Source organism: Camelus bactrianus, chromosome 17 (assembly GCF_048773025.1).
Source record: "Camelus bactrianus isolate YW-2024 breed Bactrian camel chromosome 17, ASM4877302v1, whole genome shotgun sequence".
Taxonomy (NCBI): domain Eukaryota; kingdom Metazoa; phylum Chordata; class Mammalia; order Artiodactyla; family Camelidae; genus Camelus; species Camelus bactrianus.
Genome location: NC_133555.1, coordinates 4,229,196 through 4,247,337, shown reverse-complemented (window position 1 = coordinate 4,247,337; position 18,142 = coordinate 4,229,196). Strand labels below are relative to the sequence as shown.

Sequence of the window (18,142 nt, the reverse complement as noted above, 5' to 3'; positions counted from 1 at the left end):
TGCAGGATGAGCTTAGCGGACCGGCTTCCTAAGAGCTGGGGTCATGTAAGGTCCGGTCGCTTTAAGTGTCCCAGCTCCCCAGGGGCGAGGACCCCAAGTCTTCAGACCTGGGTTCAAGTCTCCTATTACTGTAACCCCAATCCCTCTCAGCTATGTGACATTGGATAAGTAGCTTCGATCTCATCTGTCAGGTGGATCTTGCGGGACTGCTGTGGGGATAAAACAAGAACAACACATGGAAAGAACGTGCCGCCTCGGCCGGGCAGAAGGCAAGCGGCGCGCACAGAAGACCCGCCTGCAGGCCGTGCGCAGGCGCGCTCCGTAAAGACCCGGCGGGCCTTCCCGCGGGCTCTGCGGCTGCGCAGTCGTCCGGCTTTGCGGCCGCACTGCTTGACGGCAGCGGTGTCCGCCCGCCAGCCGGCGTTGCTGGGGTAACGGCGAGCGCGCGGGGCCGAGGAAGGTAAGGGGCCGGGGCGGGAGCGGGAGGTGTCCCGGGCGCTGAGGCCCTGAGGCCGGGGTACGCGAGGGGCGCCCCGAGGGAGGACGCGTCGCCCTTTCCTCGGGGGCGAGAGCGGAAACGGCCCAGAGACGTTGCCCGGGTCGCACAGCCGCACCAGACGGCCAGGCCGAGGGGCCAGACTTCCTAGTTCTGCGGGAACTAACCCCTTTCCGCGTCTCCGTGCAGCTTAGCCCTCTATTTTGTGTTCTGTCTGGAAACGTTGACGCCACGTCCGGTGCTGGGGGCAGAGGACGTAGGTGCATCTGACACTGGCTCTGCCCGAGGGGAGCCTTAGCCGCTGGTAGGGTTGCTGGGGGCGCCACTCCAGGAAGCCAGCAAGGGGTCCGTGGTGACAGGGAATCGCGGGTTTGTTGGGCCCTGAGCACTTTTTGACTTTGCAGTTGCAACAGCCGTCTGGCTAGCGCTTCCCACATGCTAGGCCCAGTACACGGCTGCTTCGCAGTTTCCCATCTAATCCTCACCACAGCCTTCACATGTTTATCGTTTGTTTCCAGGTCTTAGTCTCGGGTTCTAACTTGAAAACTCCCCAGAGGCAGGATTGTTGGCCTCGTCCCTTTCATCCTCGCCTCCCCTAGCCCAGGAGGTACACTTTTGGAGCTTCAAACGCTTTTTAATTGGGAGAATGTGAGCTTTGGTGGGTGGGCGGTTTTAACCAAGCTGGTTGGGCAAGGTGAGCCCAGGGGGTTGGAAAATTAAATGAAGCTACCTTCCCCCTTTTTTGTTTTACTTTGTTTTGTTTACAATAAACATTTACTGAACACCTAAAAGGTGTTAGCTTGTCTGCTCAAAGGAAGAATTAGGAAGCCCTGCTTTTGATAGAAAAGTAAATATACTTAACGCTTTGGGCACCAGGAGTCAGTATGCCTGGGTTTGGGAAGGGGAAAGTAGCCCCTTACAGGTGCATAGCAGGCAGCCTCTCTGAGTCCCTTCCTCCTCTGTACTGTAGGAATGGCTATTGGGATTGAGTTTGAATAGGCCATCCTATCACCAGCGGTCGGCAACCTTGGCTACATGTTGAAATCACCTGGGTCCCACTCCGAAATTTCTGAGGTAATTGCAGGTAAGGCCTGGGCATTGGGAGTTGCAAAATTTCCCCAGGTGATTCTAAGGGCAGCCAAGCTTGAGAGCCCTTGTTATATGTGAGGCCAGGTTAATTTCCTTAATCTTTTCAGTCGTCACTCCCTGCCTAAGACCCTGCACAGGCTCTAAGCCTTCACATCCCAACCCCCCTGACCACTGGCCAGTCCTTCCTGTACATCTGTGTTTGCTTCAGACATGGGTCGTCTTTTAGGCCAGTCTTCTTACCACGCCCTGTCTCCCTGCCTTACTAGCCTCTCATCCTCCCTAGGAGGGGCTGTGGGCAGATGCCCTGCCCTCTCCAAGCCTCTGTTTCCTTGTCTGCGAAATGAGGGTAGTGGTGCCCTAGTGCATAGCGTATGGCTCATTCAGTTCCTGGCACGTTGTACCTCCCGGTGATGGTTAGCTCTTGTGATTGTACCCACATCCCATGCCTCCCATCATGGCACTAAGGAAACATTTCTTAAAGGCTTAGTGCAGGTAATGGAGAAAGCAAACTCTCCTTTCTTCCCTGCTTTGCCTTACAAGTTCAGCACAAGGCAACTCTTCTACAAAACTAGGAAGCTAGAGAGCCTCTGGTTTGTCCTACTGAATTTTTTCAGCTTTAATGAGAGATCATATACCATAAAATTCACCCTTCTAAAATGCACAGTTGAGCAAGTTTACTATGTTCAGTGATGCAGTCATCACCATCGCTGCAATCTAATTTTAAAGCTTTTTCATCATCCTCAAAATAAACCCCATACCTATGGGCAGTCACTCCCATATCTCCCGTCCCCCAGCACCTGGAAATCACTAATCTACTCTCTGTCTATAGATTTGCGTGTCCTGAACATTGCATGTTAATAGAGCCAGCTTGATGTTAGTGCTGTCACGTGTGCAGAGGTAACACTAGGTGCCGGATTTTGAGGTTTTGTGAAAAACAAGGAGTCTTTTGTGGCAGGAACCTCCTGTCACACACTTGTGTTAGAGTCCAGAGTTCTTGCCATCCAGTGTCATAGCTCATTCTTGCCCTTTCTAAGAGTGTAACAGCAATCTGGAGGGGAAACTCCTAAACCAGGCAAATTAATACAGAACTTTCCTTTTTCACTTGTTTAAGAGAACTTAATTGGAAGCTCTTGAAGTGAGCCATGAAACATTTTCTCTTTTAAAAATTTGAATTGTAATATATACAAATCAAATACTAACCAGAGGTTAGTTTAGAAAAGGGAAATGTTTATAGACACCCAAATTGTTCCTGGAAATCCCTAGAGAGTTCCTCACTAGAGACCAACATAGAAAAGGGAAATGTTTATAAACACCCAAATTGTTCCTGGAAATCCCTAGAGAGTTCCTCACTAGAGACCAACATCTTGCCTCAAAAAAGCCAACACAGCATTAGTTTTAGTTTTAGGATAAACTGCCTTTTCTTCAATTGAACACTAAATGCAGTACAGATGACCCTTAAACAACGCAGGGGGTCACGGATGCTGATCTTCTGTGCAGACGAAAATCTGAGTATAATTTATAATTGGCCTTCTGTATCCCTGGTGTTTTCATATCCGGGGTTCCGCATCTGCATATCCAATTAACCGTGGATGGTGTACTGTAGTGTTTACTATTGAAATGCATCTGGGTGTAAGTGGACCTTTGCAATTCAGTCCCTTGTTGTTCAAGGGTCAGCTGCAGATGCTTGGGTTGAGTGATGAATTGGCAACTGAAATCTAGTTAAAATGACCTTGGAAGAGAATCTCTTTTTTAAAAAAAACTTTTTAAATTTATTTGTTATTTTTCCATGGAGACACTGGGGGTTGAACCCTGGACCTCGTGCATGCTAATCACGCACTCTACCACTGAGCTACACCCTCCCCAGAAAATATCTTAATTGCCCATTAACATGAAGTATACATAGTTTTGTTATGAACGCTATACAGCAAGGTGTGTCCAGATATATATATATAAAACATATACAGTTACGTTCAATATTTAATTTCATTGAGGGAATTTTATTTAGAAATTATTTTAGCATTTTGCTGCTTGGAGTACTTTGGCAATTCTATGAAGGTTCCAACTTGCTGATTCTTATTTTTTATACTCACTGTTGTAATTTATCAATTTCTCTAACTTGCTTGGTCTGCGATTTTCTTTGTCTTTAATTCCTCAGCGTCTTTGGGAGGGTGGATGGAAGTACCATTACATACTGAGCAAGGCTTTTCATTTCTTTTTAATGGTCATAAACCCTTAAAGCCACTCACCTTCCTGCCTCATCTTTGGCCACCTTCCTTGGCTGTTTGAGGCTGGATGGCATCCTTTGCCCAGTGGGATGCTGGTGTTGAGTGCAGGGACACCTAAGTAATCAGTCTTATTTTTCCCCGGTGAGGGTTTGGAGCCGTGGAGGTTAAACACGCGTGTGATCCAGCTCCACTGTGTGTTCAAGCAGCAGATGCGCGGTCAGCTTAAATCCGACCCAGACGTGGAACTGAGGAAGCAGCAGATTCAGGTCCCCGTCTCATTCCCAGGCTCCTCCTGCTCAATGAGTGGAGGGGCTGATCAGCCCCGTGCACTGCCTGCGTTTCTCCCTCTTGCACAGGGGTGAGTTTTCCTAAGTCACATGCATCTGCCCCAGTCTTTACCGCACGCCGCACCCAACTTCCTTCCATTAGCCATTATTGAATGGTGGCCTGTTGTGTTACCTCCAACTTGGCTTTGTGTGTGTTTTGTCCTCATTTTGTCTCCTCAGGGGGAGTGAAAGGCCTGGAAGGGAGAAGTACTGCCTTCGCCCTCCTCTCCTCCCTCGTTGTGCTGGGCGCACTAATTCCTTTATTCCCCGGAGCCCTTCAGCTCCTAACCATAAGAAACAGGGAGCCTTCACACAGCAGAGGCAGGTGCTTCCTCTGCCCCCAGCAGGACCCAGAGAGAAGGCGTGGGGCCACCCAGGGCCACCACTGTCCAGAGCCTCTGACGACATCTCTCTGACCCAACTGTCTCTGCGTCTGTAAAACGGTGTTGGTGCTGCTCACAGCGGTCATAGTGAGGCTCAGTGCTGTGCTAAGTGCGTGCGGGCGCTGTTCTAAGCACTTCGTGGATCATAACTGTCAGATAGTCTGTTTTTATCCTCCTCTTGCAGCTGAGGGAGCCAGAGCACGGAGGGGTCCAGTAACTTTTGCCCCGGATCACACGACTCCCTGGCTTTCCAGTCCCTGCTCTTGGCCGCTGGCACTGGGTGGTCAGGGAGAGACCCCAGAGAGAGGGCTGCTGCTGTTGGTGTTGTTGTTAATGTGCCTTAAAAATTGGGAGCTGGTTGACCTCATGTTTGGAGTGTATTTTAAGATCTTTTTTTGAAAATGAAGTGTTTGCTAGATTTACTTCCTTGAAGGCAGGATCTCTTTTGGTTTTCTCTTTAAATCCCCAGCACATCTGATTAGGAGCCCCCGGTAGGGGCTCGGTAAATGTCTGTTGGCCAAGTGAGACAGTGGGAGAAATTCTCAGACAGAAATGCTCTTGTGCCTGCTGTCAGGAGACCTTCCCGAAGCATTGTGACCGTGGGTGGGTCACTAGGCCTGTCTCATCACCTGTAATCAGAAATAATACCACTGCAAGGGAATATTACTTGGCCATAAAAAATGAAATAGTGCCATTTGCAGCAACATGGGTGGACCTAGAGATTATCCTACTAAGTGAAGTAAGTCAGACAGAGAAATACAAAAATCATATGATAACACTTACATGTAGAATCTAAAAAAAGATACAGATTTTATTTACTAACCAGAAATAGACTCACAGACATAGAAAACAAACTATGGTTACCAAAGGGGAAAGGCGGGGAAGGATAGATTAGGAGTCTGGGATTAACAGATACACATTGCTTATATATAAAGTAGATAAACAAGGACCTGCTGTACAGCACAGGGAACTATATTCAATACCTTGTAATGAACCATAATGGAAAAGAATTTGAAAATAGATATATCTGTGTGTATATGAATAACTGAATTGCTTTGCTGTACACCTAAAACTAACATTGTAAATCAACTACATTCAATTCTTTAAAAGTTAAATTTGAAAAAATAATAATACTGTGGACTCGGACATTGTTGTGGGAATTAATTGAGATCTCTAGGCGGGTGGGATTTGTACTGCTCGTACAAAATGTTACTCTGTCATTTAGTTTGCTTCTTTATAAATGTATTTTTCCCACAGTTTTCTGAGCCTGGGTGTAAATGCACTCGCATTTTTGACCAGCGTAGCTTTTGACTCTCTGTTTCTGCCTCCCTATTACAGTCCCTAAAGGACAGTCACCCTTGGACGATGGCGGAGGCCGTTTTCCGCCCCCCAAAGAGGAAGAGGAGGGTGTACGAGAGCTATGAGTCCTCGCTGCCCATCCCCTTCGGCCAGGACCGCGGGCCTCGGAAGGACTGCAGGATGTTCCGGGCCGAGATGAGGAACAGCAGTGTGATTGTGAGGAGTGCGGAAGACGCGGAGCAGCTGTACGGGAGAGTACGTGCTTCCGGCCGCTCTCTCCCCATGCCCCCAGAAACCGCCCGTAAACGAAACGGCTCAGGTGCTTTCCCTGCAGTGGGGTTCAGTGGGGCAGCAATGCCCCAAAGCCATTTGTTCTGAGGATAACCACCACCCACAAACCCACATTTCAGCAATGAAGTCAGGTCAATGCATTGGCCTCTCTTGTCTTTTGGTTATAAAAGCTATGCATCTTCATTGTTACAAGCAACCTATGGAAGTGTAATGGGTGAATAGTAGAAATTCCCTGCTAACCCCTGTTCCACCCGCAGAGGTCACGGGGAGTCGCTCTGGCCCCGGGACAGATCCAGCGTGTCCTCTGGCTCCTTACCTACTCTCCCTCCTGGTTGAGGACCTCTGCTTAGATGAGGACAAGTTCCAGTTTTTGCTTTTTTTCCATCAGTGATAGGTTCGGGTTGAGACTGGAAGCTTGCTTATTTTGCCCCCATAGCCGATTCAACACTGGGGGCATTTTTAAAACAGCTTTATTGAGGTATAATATGGAGCCATATAATTCGCCCATTCTAAGTGCTGAGTTCAGTGACTGTAATAAACTCAGTAGTGCAGCCACCAGCTCAGCTGAGTTCCAGACATCCCCATCGCCACAGAAAGTTGCCCTGGGCCCGCTCTGCTCCAACCCTGCCGCCACCCCCGGCCTGATGCTCCTAACCCATTTTCTGTCTGTAAATGTGCCTTCTCTAGACGTTTTATACAAAATACATGTTATGGCCACCTTCCCCAAGTAGGATACAGTGGGTGGCACTGACCCCAGGGGGACGGGGTCTAGGCTGAGGGCAGCCCCCTCCACACTCGCAATACGAGACATTAAGCAAGAGGCTTTGTGAGGCGCTGTCCACGTGGCTCATTCTGATCGTTAACCCCCGGCGGAGAGTAGAGGGTGTTCCTCTTATTCTTTCAATTTTCTACGGGTTTAAATTTTTCTAACTTTAAGAAATGGGGGGGGGGGTAATCGATGTTTTTGGACTCGGCAGGGAGGAAGAGCCGAGTACTTCAGTCCCAGGTACAGGAGAATCCCAGGAGCCTCTGGGCCCAGGAGGCTCGGCCCCTGCGCTCAGGCTCCAGCTCCCCCGCCACCACCACGTGTGAGGAAGCCCTGCCCCAGCCCACGGGCCTGGCCCGAGACCGCTACCTACGGATCGGCCGGAGTGCACCAGAGACTGACTAGCTCCCTCCTGAGGATCGGAGAGGGAAGGCGCCAAGATCTTCACTTGTAGTCCTGGGACACTCAGAGGGAAGAACTGAAGCTGAAATTGAAGGAATCTCTCGTTAACTCAAATAGTCTCCCTTAGCCAAAAAAAGCTGGTAACTCGGAAAGCACTAACTCAGTCTTTTCTCTTCCTGGAAGGGCTATTTCGGAAAAGGTATCCTGTCTAGAAGCCGTCCAAACTTCACAATTTCAGATCCTAAGCTGGTCGCTAAGTGGAAAGGTAAGCCTGTGCAATGTTCAGTTCTTTTGGCAAATTATCTTTTCCTTTCATTTTTCGGTCTTACAGCAAGTTATATGGTAAAATTCTAGGGGAGACATAACAAGCCACTGGCAATTTTATTGCTAACAATAGCAACTAGAATAGTTCTAATCAAGGTGAAAGGGCTCCTGTGACTGGAGAAGATGTATCTCATCTGATTTCTGGCATTATCAGAAGTGTTATGCGGGCTTTTCTGTTGTGAAGCATTTCCTAGCAGAGTACGGTGTGTGTGGAAAGTGTTGGTTATTAAGTGCCTGCTCACCTGGATGCAAAAAGAGTTTTATGTTTTGTTTATAGAATTAGAATTTATAACAATAACCGTGACACTGATGCATTTGTTAAAGCATACCAATGTGTGTGGTTCTCATTTGCTGTTCTTATTTCATTTATAAATCTTTTATCTTGGTGTACTTTTCTAAGTGAAGAAAGCAAAGGAATGGAAAGTCTGCATGTGTGCTGTGGCATAGTTGGGGGGAAGGGAATATAAAGGTATCTTTGAAATATATGGAGGGATAAACCATAATTTTTTTTAATACCTGTCGGGGGGAGGATGGAACAAGATGGAGAGAGAGGTGAGACTTTGTAGATTTGAACTTGGAACCTTGTAAATGTATTATTACATGATTACAAAACAAAGCTAAATTTTAAAAAGTAATTCCTCTGAAGAAAAAAAAAAAAAAAACAAGGAATCTGTATATCAAGTTGGTGGTGTAGCCACAAGGGGAAGCTATTTTGTGCAACTTTAAAACATGGTCATTTGACTGTTCAGTCCTAATAGGATAGACTCTGTATCTCCTGCCACAACGTTGTTTAACAAACCATCCCAAAATTCAGTGGTTTTCAACAGCAGCCAGATTGCTCAGTTTGAGTCTACAGGTTTGCTGGGGAGGTCCGCTGCTCGTGGCTGCGTGCACATGCATCTGGTTAGTTACGTGCTGGCTGCACTCGTGGACCAGTCCAGTAATGGTTCCAGCTGGACTCACCAATGTCTGGTTGTCTGTTGGTTGACTGCCTGCTGATCTAGACTGGCCTCAGCTGGGATGAGGGGTGGAGGGCCCTGTGCGTGTCATCCTCCTCAGGCCAGCCCCGGCATGTTCTCACGGTTATGGTGGAGGGTCAGTAGTGGTCCTCCGCGGGCCAGTGCTCTTCAGGCCTCTGCTTGCACATGTTTTCAATATTCCACTGGTCCAGAGTCGAGAGGTTTGGCCGATGGAAGACCTGAGAAACTGGGGCCACCAGTGCAGTCAGCCTGCCGTGTACTCTAAGGAAAGAAAGAGCTGCAGAATGATCTTGACATTGTTCTCAGCAGTCATCTCATAGGTGGTGGTGTTGGTTCTGTTATCCTGAGACGGTTTCGTGGATATTGTGCGATAAAGCAAATGAATAATTATGTCGGCGTGGTTGAGAGCCGGGATTTTTTAACGTGAAACATCTTACACCAGGAAGCAGGAGTGTGTTTTAAATATCTTCATAGAGTTTTAAAAAGGGAGAGAAAAAGTAGAGCAAGTAGGGTAATAACTCTGCCTGCCCCTCCCCCAGCCCTGGCAGTTACTATTTGGCCAAAAAAAAGTTTTCATATCACGTAATGATCTTAAGAGTTGAGAATCTTGTCCTGATCTGTGTAGTACTAAGTTTTAAACAGTGAGAAGTTTGAAGGAATTGAATTTATGCCACGAAAACAGAAATTAAGGCTGTGGGCTGCCCTGAGGAAGTAGATCTCAGATGTCCGTTTCAGGGGGTTCTTCAAAATCAGGCTTAACCCTCACCTTCCACCCTCCTCTCTCTCCACCCTCTTCTACTTGTTGGCACCAGGCCACCCTGGGCTGCTTGTCATTCTGTGACCCTGCCGTGCCTTGCAGTTTCCCAGCCCCTGTGCATGGTTTCCTCTGCCTTTTCCCCGGTCCACCTGGCGAACTCCTACTCATTCTTCAGAGCCCCGCTCAGTTACTCCTCCTCTGTGTTTTTCTTAACCCTTCCAAGTAAAGTTAGTACGTTACTTGCTCACATACCAGCTTGGGTTACAGTCATTGCTGGTCTATCTCCCCAACTAGATTGTGAGTGTCTCAAGGAGAGGGAATTCATTACTTCTGTATTTCTTGTGCTTGCCATATGGAAGGCTATCAGTAAAACTTGCTAAATTGTTGTTTGCTATTGAACTACCAGAGGAGGGAGATCATGACATCGAGAAGACTGTCAAGTTCCTAAGGAGTTAGGAGTCTGAGAACTCACTTCTGTAGGATTTTCAAGCTGAACATCATTTAGAGCCCTGGAGAGGGGGCTGAGTTTGGAAGAGGAGAGAGGACTTGCCCAAAGGCAGAGTCCGGGAGGCCCAGGACTAAAACACACCAGGTGACGTGAGAAACATTTGAGGCAGAAAGACTCTTCTGGCCAGAGGCCCAGAGCTAGAGCTGGAGACCAGGACTCCCACACCCACACCCAGACCTAACACCACCCCTTCCCTCGGGCGCCTGTGAGGAGCTGTCGCTGAAGATGCTTCGTGGAACATGGAGAACGGGGTAACATGTGGAACTTCGGGGCCTCAGTGCCCTCATCTGGAAGTTGAGGGCACAGGCATTCGGGGGTGGCAGGTTTTCCCCTCCCACATTGCCGCTGCTGCTTAGCCGGCACGTTGACAAGGATTCCGAGGTCACACTGAGCCCAGCAAGCGTACCAACAAGTCAGCAGCACTGGCCGGGCCGTGGGCGTGGGGCCTGATGGCATGGGAGGCACATGTTTACCACGGCTGCGCAGACAGGATCAGTCGGCCTTCTAGATGTGAGATTTTGTGAATCTTGAAATACTTGTTGTCTTTTCCAGGTTGTCAGTGTGTTTTTCTCCTTAAGGAAAATGTGTCTGAACTAATAAAACTTTGTCGTTACAGGTGTGAAGACAGACATGCCTATAATCACGTCACAGAGGTGAGTCTCGGCCTTGGTCAGAATTATGGTTTAAGTCAGATCTGTTGTTAGGTAGACTCTTGTGATGTGGTTGTCCTCACCTTTTTTTTTTTTTTTGGTAGTATGTATGTCTTTGAAACTTACGTCTGAAATTAATGTAGATCAAATCGTATTTGAAATGCACTAAGTTTATTTTAAAAAATAATCCTAAGCTGAATCATTTGCCAGTTAAATCCCTTCCAGAATATGAACCTTCTCCTGTAATGTACGTTGTCTGTAAGCACTGAGATCCTCAGAGGTAGCACTGGCCTCCTGCCATGTGTGGGCAGAAGTGGCCCCGTGCTTCTTCCTTGCTCTGCACGTGTGGGGTTAGGGAAGGAGGCTTTCCCACAGGCTCCCCCGCCACTCACACAGCCGAGACTCCTTCCTCTGGGCTTTTGTTTATGCTGTTCCCATTTCCCGGAGCTCATCTCCCTGCCTGGCTGTGGCTGCACGGCCCATGGCCCAGCATGCGTGTCTCTCTCCTCTCCGCCCGCCCTCAGCGCTGGGACTGTCCCTCCGGATCCACGGAGCCTTCCCTGGCGCCTACACAGGGATCAGACTGTGGGCTGCTGGGGGTCGTGGACCACACCCGGTTCCTCTTTGCAGCCCCACACCCCATGTTCCCTTGGTAGGACCCATTCCTCCATCTAAATCCTCATCACCCCTGAGGCACAGCTGGAGCTGCATTTCTTCCAGGAAGCCTTCAGAACAGCTCACGCCACAATCATTCTGCATCTTGCTCCTGGCACCACTGGCCGAATCTAACAGCTCCCTTTGGTTTCGTGCGCGGTTAGCCCATGGCCAGGGGGATCCTGGGAGATCTCAGAGGCTGTGTAGCCACCGACTGGGGGTGGGCGGGGCTCTGGTCGGAGGTGGGGGCCTGAAAGGCCCTGGCCAACCCCCTGCCCCAGGCCAGGCTGCAGCAGAGAGCAGAAGGCCCCCTGCAGAGCCACACCCTGATGGCTGGCCGGAGGGACAGCGTGAGGCCAGGCTGGCTGAGTGTGAGGCTCTGCGTCAGGGAGGCTGCCCTCCACCCACGGGCTGTCCCTCGGCCAGCACCACAGCGAGGGCTTCATCAGTCCTTGAGTGTTACCACGGGTGCCGTGACAGTACATACTGAGCAGATGTCACAGTTCTGGAGGCCAGAAGCACAGAATCCAGGTGCTGGCGGGGCTGTGCTCCCTCCGAAGGCTCCGGGGAGGGCCCTGCCTGCCCTGTCTTAGCTCTGGTGTGGCCGGCCTGGGCCTTCCTGGGCTCATAGACGCATCACTCCTGTCTGTTCCTCCGCCGTCACACCATCATCTCCTTTGGGTGTCTCCAGATCTCCCTCTTCTTAAAGGACGCCAGTCTGTGACGTCATCTTAACTGGATCATATCTGCAAAGACCCTGTTTCCAGACACGGTCACATTCGCAGGTGCCGAGAGTTAGGGCTCCAACACACCTGACAGGTCTGTCAGGAAGTCACGCCCTCCCCGCCCCCTGTCATACACGGTTCATCATCTGTTCATATACTTGCCATCACAGTCAAAATTGTGTTAAATGTTAGAAAAAAGGACTCCTTTTTGTATCTTTAGGCTAATTTTCCAACTTAAGTACTTGTAATTGTTTCTTTACTGTTTCCTCTGAAATTCGGATCTTTCAAGTGGATTCACCCTAATTGGCCCTTTTCCAACATTAGTTGTCCTTGGGCGAGGAGAACCTTCCGTGTGACCCTTTCTGGAGGCGTGCATCCAGGCCCTCAGGTGATGCCCTCGGGGGCTGATGTATGTGAGGTGTGTCCTGGAAGGACCAGTCCTGGGTGGTGCCGGTCCGCTCCTCACTCGTGGTCCTTCCCCCGCCAGCACCTGTGGCGGGCGCCTGTGTGTCAGCGTGAGGCACTGAGTGGGTGCCGGAGAAGCAAGAGGAGGGAAGACCTCAGTCCTCTTCTTGGGGGTGATGGTCCAATGCGGTGGGGGAGGGGGCCGCGCTCTCCTGTGATGAATATCCCGACGGGTGTCTTCATCCTGCCTTGATCGTCACGACTGCCCGGTACTCACTGCTCCAGCTGTGCCGGTTACCGGTCCACGTGCTTTACCCAGGTCCTCTCAGTTCATCTTCTCAAGAAAGCTCGGAGGTCGGGATAGTTGTTTCCGTCTCACACGCAGGGAACCAACAGTTGATCTGGAATGCGTGTGCTCGAAGCCAGCAGCCCAGCTCTGGAGCCTGGGAGGACTGACACGTAGTGAGATCAGTAACATGGTTGTACAGCTTCAGAACCAGATCTGGGGCAGCGCTCGGCCCCCCACGGCAGCCCCGCTCCCGAAGAGCACTTCATTAAGGGGCTTCAATCCATTAAAATGTCATTTGATTTTTTTAATGTAAAGTGTTGAGTCAAAATGGTTCTGTTTTTCAAGGCTCCCCTAAAAAATCTCACAATCATAAAGTAACAAGTATTTAAAGAGCACTTACTATGAGCTGAGGCTTCACATGTCTTGTCTGCTTTAATCCTGCACAGCCCCTGAGGTGGGCACAGGTGTCCCTGAGCCTCAGGGGAGGGCACGTAGCTCGTACAAGAACCTCGTGGAGTGAGGATTGGAGCTCTTCTGCCCTGACCCGCCTGCTGCAGAGGGCAGAGCAGGGCCCCTTTGTCTCTGTCTGTCTCTCTCTCTCTCTGTTCCAGATCTTTTACTCAAAGGGGGAACCACTGAACCTTGAATTCAGTGGTTCTTTTACGTATTTTAAATCAAGGAATTTGATAAAAGTTGTGGATCCCTTCCCCAGAAAAATACACGTGACACAAAAATTTGTGCTCGAAGCAGGCTCACAGACCCGTGAAGCCTTTAGCCAGCATTACAGGTGACGTAGCAGGCACGGATCTTAGGTCTCCCATGTGAACGCTGTTCTGACGGCACTCGAGAGTGGTTGGACAGGAGAAGAGACACATTTTACCCTGATTATGAAAAAGAGCACATGGCACATCCTATGGGTGGGGAAACTGAGGGACAGAGCAGTTAAGTAATTGGCTTTGTCACCCAGTTATGAGAGACAGAGTCAGGGCGGGACATGAAATGTGCACCCCAGGGTCCACGCGTGTAATCACCGCATCCTCCTGCCTTGTGGGTGTGGAGTAGCCCTTCCAGGTCTTCCGCTTTAAATCTGCGACACAGTTCCCAACATACAGGGATGTGTGCTCTTCCCCGTGTACCATAAGTAGGGTGTGGTCAGCCTGGAGATTCTTCGAGGAATCAAGGTTAAGCAGCCACATATCTCTTTCTTAAACTCAGCAGAAGCCAGCGTCCTTGCTTCATTGTATGTGAGTAGCAGTTTACCAACTGTGACATATTCCACCATCCACACGCAGGCAGAGAATTTAGGGTGAAAAGGAAAAAGACATCTGTCTTCCCCCAAGCCATGTGTCTTCCCAGATGCTTTTCAGACCGATTGCTGTCGGTAGAGGCAGAAAGTGCCTGAGTTTCGCCGTGTCTTTGGCCTTCGCTGATCAGATTCCCCACCCGTGTGGCATCAGGTCCCTTGACGCCCCCAGCGGCATTGTCAGGTGCTGACCTGCTTCACTGGATAGAACCCTGGCGTCTTACCTGTAACGTGGGAAGTGTCCAGGGGTTGCCTTCAAGTTTAATGAGCTAAGCATGTATTTTCTCATTAAGATATACTTTGAAACTCATTATGGGAAAAAGGGCCATTTCTGTTAGGATGTTTGAGTGTATGTAACTGTAATCGTTTCTTTCCATGTGTAGTGGAGACATGAGTAAACACTGTGAACAAGAGTACTGAAATTCTCATTTGGCTTTCCAGTACTGAACAAAGACTCTTTGTTGTGAGTGGAATATAGGTCTGGAAATGTCGTAATAGCCAGAATTGAAAATAATACCAAACCCTGACAAAATTCTCTTTATATTTACTTAAATCATTTAGTCCACTGGTTTTAAGTTGCATAAATTTTCACCCTTGGTTAAACTGGGTTTTTGTTTTCAAAGCAAGCAAATTAAATGAAGTTCTATAATAAAAGCAACCAAAAAGTAACATAGTTATTGCAGAGCAGTTAGAAAATGCAGAGAAGTATAAAGAAAACATTTACCCTAGCCCATCATTGAGGAAAGATGCTGTGAACGTGCTGCCCGCCCATCTTTTCCACATGTTCCGCTTCCTTGTAAATACTGACATTTCTGTTTCGCAGGTACCAGCGTAGTGTGGAATGGGCCACAAAGCTCCTGCAGAGACAAGGTCGGTATCAGAGCACAGTGCGTGGAATCCTCGAGGATTACACGAAGCCCCTGGAACATCCTTGTACAAAACAAAGCGAAGAGGTCCAGTTGTATAATGAGCTGAACTCTGAAATGGTTTCCAACATGCAAGGCACAGCCGATAGAGAGAGACTTTCTGAGATGAATGGGGTTGTGGGAAAGTCAGAGGACCTAGAGGATCCCAGCGTGCCACCTGACCACCCGCTGAGGGCTTCCAGGCACAACCCGCTGACCGCAGGTGGCCCGGCTGAACCCACAGTGGAGGTCGCTGCCCCTCTGCCCCCCATCCACTGCGGCAGACAGGATGCTCCCCTCCCACAGTGTGATACTCAGCCTGAGGACAGCAGCCAAGGATCGGGTCTCATCTGTGCCCAAGAGGGAGGGCCTGACCACGAGTACGTGCTGGTGGAGGAAGTCGTGAGTGACGGGGAAGATGCCCTGGACGGGGATGTAAGTAGAGGAAGTAGATGAATTCCTCCAGTGCTGTCTGGTTCTGGCCGAGAGGAGATGCTGGCCAGCCCAGGGGTCCCTTACTCGGCGCCGGTAGCGGGCACATGTTAAGCATCCGTGGCGTCGGAGGTGGGATGCAGGACAACCACCTGCAGACCCCCAGGAAACCAGCCAGCCCTGGCTCGGGAGTTGTGAGGCCTGTTTCGACTGAAACCTCGAAGTCTGTGAATGACTTAACTTTAAATTGTACATACATATATAAAGTAAAGCAGGTCAGCAATATTCTCTCCCTTGAGAAGGAGCGCAGTGGCGATCCCCCTGCGTTGAGTGGCCCTGCAGGGTTGGGTGGGCGGTCAGCCTTCATGGGAGAAGCAGGGGAGCAGAACGGGAGCCACTTCATTGAGGGGCGTGCCAGGCAGTTGCCCCAGAATCACCTGTCGGAGCGCAAAACGAGAAGCAGTCTGACAGTTACTGTGTGAAGCACCCATTTGAAGGAATGTCAGCTGGCCTTCAGAATGAAGTTTGTGAAGTCTCATTAAGAACCTAGGCTTTTGTAAAATAACTATAACGCAATAAAAAAAAAGTGAAAAAGAAAAAAAAACACCTAGGCTTACAGGACAGAGGGTATAGCTCAGTGGTAGAGCACATGCATAGCAAGCACGGGGTCCTGGGTTCAATCCCCAGGGCCTCCATTTAAAAAAGAAGAACAGGGTAACCTAGGCTTATGCTCATGAGGCGCAGTTGGGTGAGAAAAGGCAGCACGTAGAGCTGACCGGCGAGATGTTCACAGCTGCGGAGGGGTTCACGGGGTTAACGCAGTGTTAGTGCGGCTGACCCTTGAACACGTGGGCTTGAACTGTGCGGGTCCACCTATCGGAGGGTTTTTTCCAGCAGTGAACACACCAGCTCTGCAGGATTCGTGGTGGCTGGATCTGCGGGTACAGAGGGCCGGGTGCGAGTCATGCGCAGATTTTCCACTGCCCGGAGTGTCGGCGCCCCAAGCCCCACGTTGTTCAAGGGTCAACTGTAGTTTAAAAATAAATAAATAAATAAATAAATAAATAAAGAAAGAAAGAAAGAAAGAAAGAAAGAAAGAAAGAAAGAAAGAAAGAAAGAAAGAAAGAAAGAAAGTAATTTTTTTCCACATAAGTAATAGAAAAGTTTTTTGTTTTTTTTTTTAAAGAATTAATGTAGCAGATGTGAATCTGGAAAATTTAGAAGGAGAATGTCCCTTTTAAAATGCAGCCTCTGTGTCACCTGTGGTGCTCGCAGCTGTTGTGCATGTATTTTCTTTTTCTCTCCAGTTGTCGCAAAAAAGGAGGCTGATATGCAGAAGAAATCCGTATAGGATCTCTGAGTACTTGCAGCTCAGCCTGGAAGAGGTATGTTGCCAGCGTGTTATCTTCTCTGCTGTTGGCCCCCCCCAGCCCGGGCCGCCACCACACAGATGAGTCCACCTCGAAGTGCAGTTCTGAACACAGTTCAGTAAGTGAAGATCACAATTCAGTGTCGTCACCACCGGCAGCTCCCACGTGTCATCAGTTCCAAGGTTTCCACTTGGGAGTTTTCCCCATATTCATTCCACAGAGGCTTCAAGAGGTTTGAGCACTCTTTTCACATCAAGGTTTCGTATTGTCCAAATGTACCAGCTTCTTAAAAAGAAATACAGGCTTACGGAGGTACAGTGCACGTACCATTCACTCATTAAAGCTGTGCATTTCAGTGGTTTTTGTTCCTATAAAATAGTGCTATATTCGTAGAGTTTGACCAGCTTTTCATAAGCCGAGATGCCTGCCTGCAGTCGGGTAATGATGATGCTAATTATGGGTCCTGAGTGCTTCCCTCTGCAGGGTTACTGCCAAGTGTTTGCTTTGCTTAACGCCTTACCTGCGTTCTCACAGCCTGGCTGAAAGTGGCTTTCTAAACCTGCGTCGTATTTTCCCTCTGATTTGGGGTTCCTCTGTGCTGTGTTCACGGGGGCTCGGCTCCTCCCTCCTTGCTGATGTTTACACGGGACAGATGTGAAGACAGCGCCCCTCTGTCCGAGGCTGCGCCTCTTCCCCAGCGGTGCGCGTGCCTGTTTGCACGGCTCCCGCAGCGGCTAACACGGCTCTCAGCCTACCTGCAGGTCTCAGGAAGAGCGTGTTGACTGCGTCCACAGCGGGAACTTCATAGACGCGTTCACAGGCAGGTCGCTGTGTCTCCTAGTCTCCTGATCTTCGGGTCTGTGCGTTCTTCCTTACAGTGAGGCCAGCGAAGAAAAGAGCAGGCTTTCAGAGCAGGGATGGGTATGTGGGATTACTTACTTCATCCACTCATCTTCCAAACGGAACAGCTTAGTTTACTGTCAAATACAGTCGCCGCTTGCTGCCTGTGACTATTTAAACTAATTGACATGGAACAAAAATGTGAAATTCTCCTCTCAGCTGTGCCAGGTACATTTCAGACGCTCAGCAGGTAGGTGTGGCCAATGTCTGCTCTGGGGGACAGCACCGGGGCGCCCACTCTCCAGTCCTTGACCTCTCTGAGCCTCAGGTTTCTCCCCTGAAGAGGGGGTGCATGACACCTTGTTCGTAGGATGTTCTGGGATTAAATGATGCACTGATGGTTCAGCACAACGCCTGGTGTCTGGTAGGTGCCCAGTGAGTGTCGCTGCCTGCTCTCCTGTCACTGTCATTTGTGCTACCTGTAAAAGCTATTTAGTGGCTGGTTGGAGCTCAGTACTACTAACATGCAATCAGTATTCAGTAAAAATACTCTCCAGGTACTTACTACTTGCCTGGCACCAGGCTGAGTACTGACCGTACAGAAATAAATAGAACATGGTTCTGGGCCCGAAGCTGCCCGGAGTTAGTTTAGTGTGATTTGCACAGCATGGTGTGCGGGTCGTGCCAGGCTTCCTCCTCTCTCCTTGGACCCAACGCCTGACA

The 18,142-nt window shown here is 49.5% G+C and overlaps 2 protein-coding genes across 5 annotated transcripts in view; both read left to right on the top strand.

The window, feature by feature from the left end:
- PPARG (peroxisome proliferator activated receptor gamma) overlaps positions 1–330 on the top strand; it is a 156,082-nt gene extending 155,752 nt beyond the window's left edge. Inside the window, exon 7 of the mRNA XM_074344310.1 lies at positions 192–330. Within this exon, the coding sequence (XP_074200411.1) occupies positions 192–325 (134 nt within the window). The 3' untranslated portion in view covers positions 326–330. The remainder of the gene's footprint in view (positions 1–191) is intronic.
- Positions 1–18,142, top strand: part of TSEN2 (tRNA splicing endonuclease subunit 2) — an 86,982-nt gene that overhangs the window by 52,823 nt on the left and 16,017 nt on the right. The window contains exons 1-7 of one of the 4 annotated variants that reach the window (XM_074344311.1): positions 427–460; positions 1,467–1,570; positions 5,858–6,073; positions 7,461–7,542; positions 10,463–10,499; positions 14,696–15,212; positions 16,517–16,594. In XM_074344311.1, coding sequence (XP_074200412.1) covers positions 1,532–1,570; positions 5,858–6,073; positions 7,461–7,542; positions 10,463–10,499; positions 14,696–15,212; positions 16,517–16,594 — 969 coding nt within the window. In that variant the 5' untranslated portion in view covers positions 427–460; positions 1,467–1,531. Of the gene's footprint in view, positions 1–335; positions 461–1,466; positions 1,571–4,028; positions 4,169–5,857; positions 6,074–7,460; positions 7,543–10,462; positions 10,500–14,695; positions 15,213–16,516; positions 16,595–18,142 lie in introns of those variants that run through there. The other 3 variants (XM_045515348.2, XM_074344312.1, XM_045515347.2) reach the window with 3 other exon arrangements.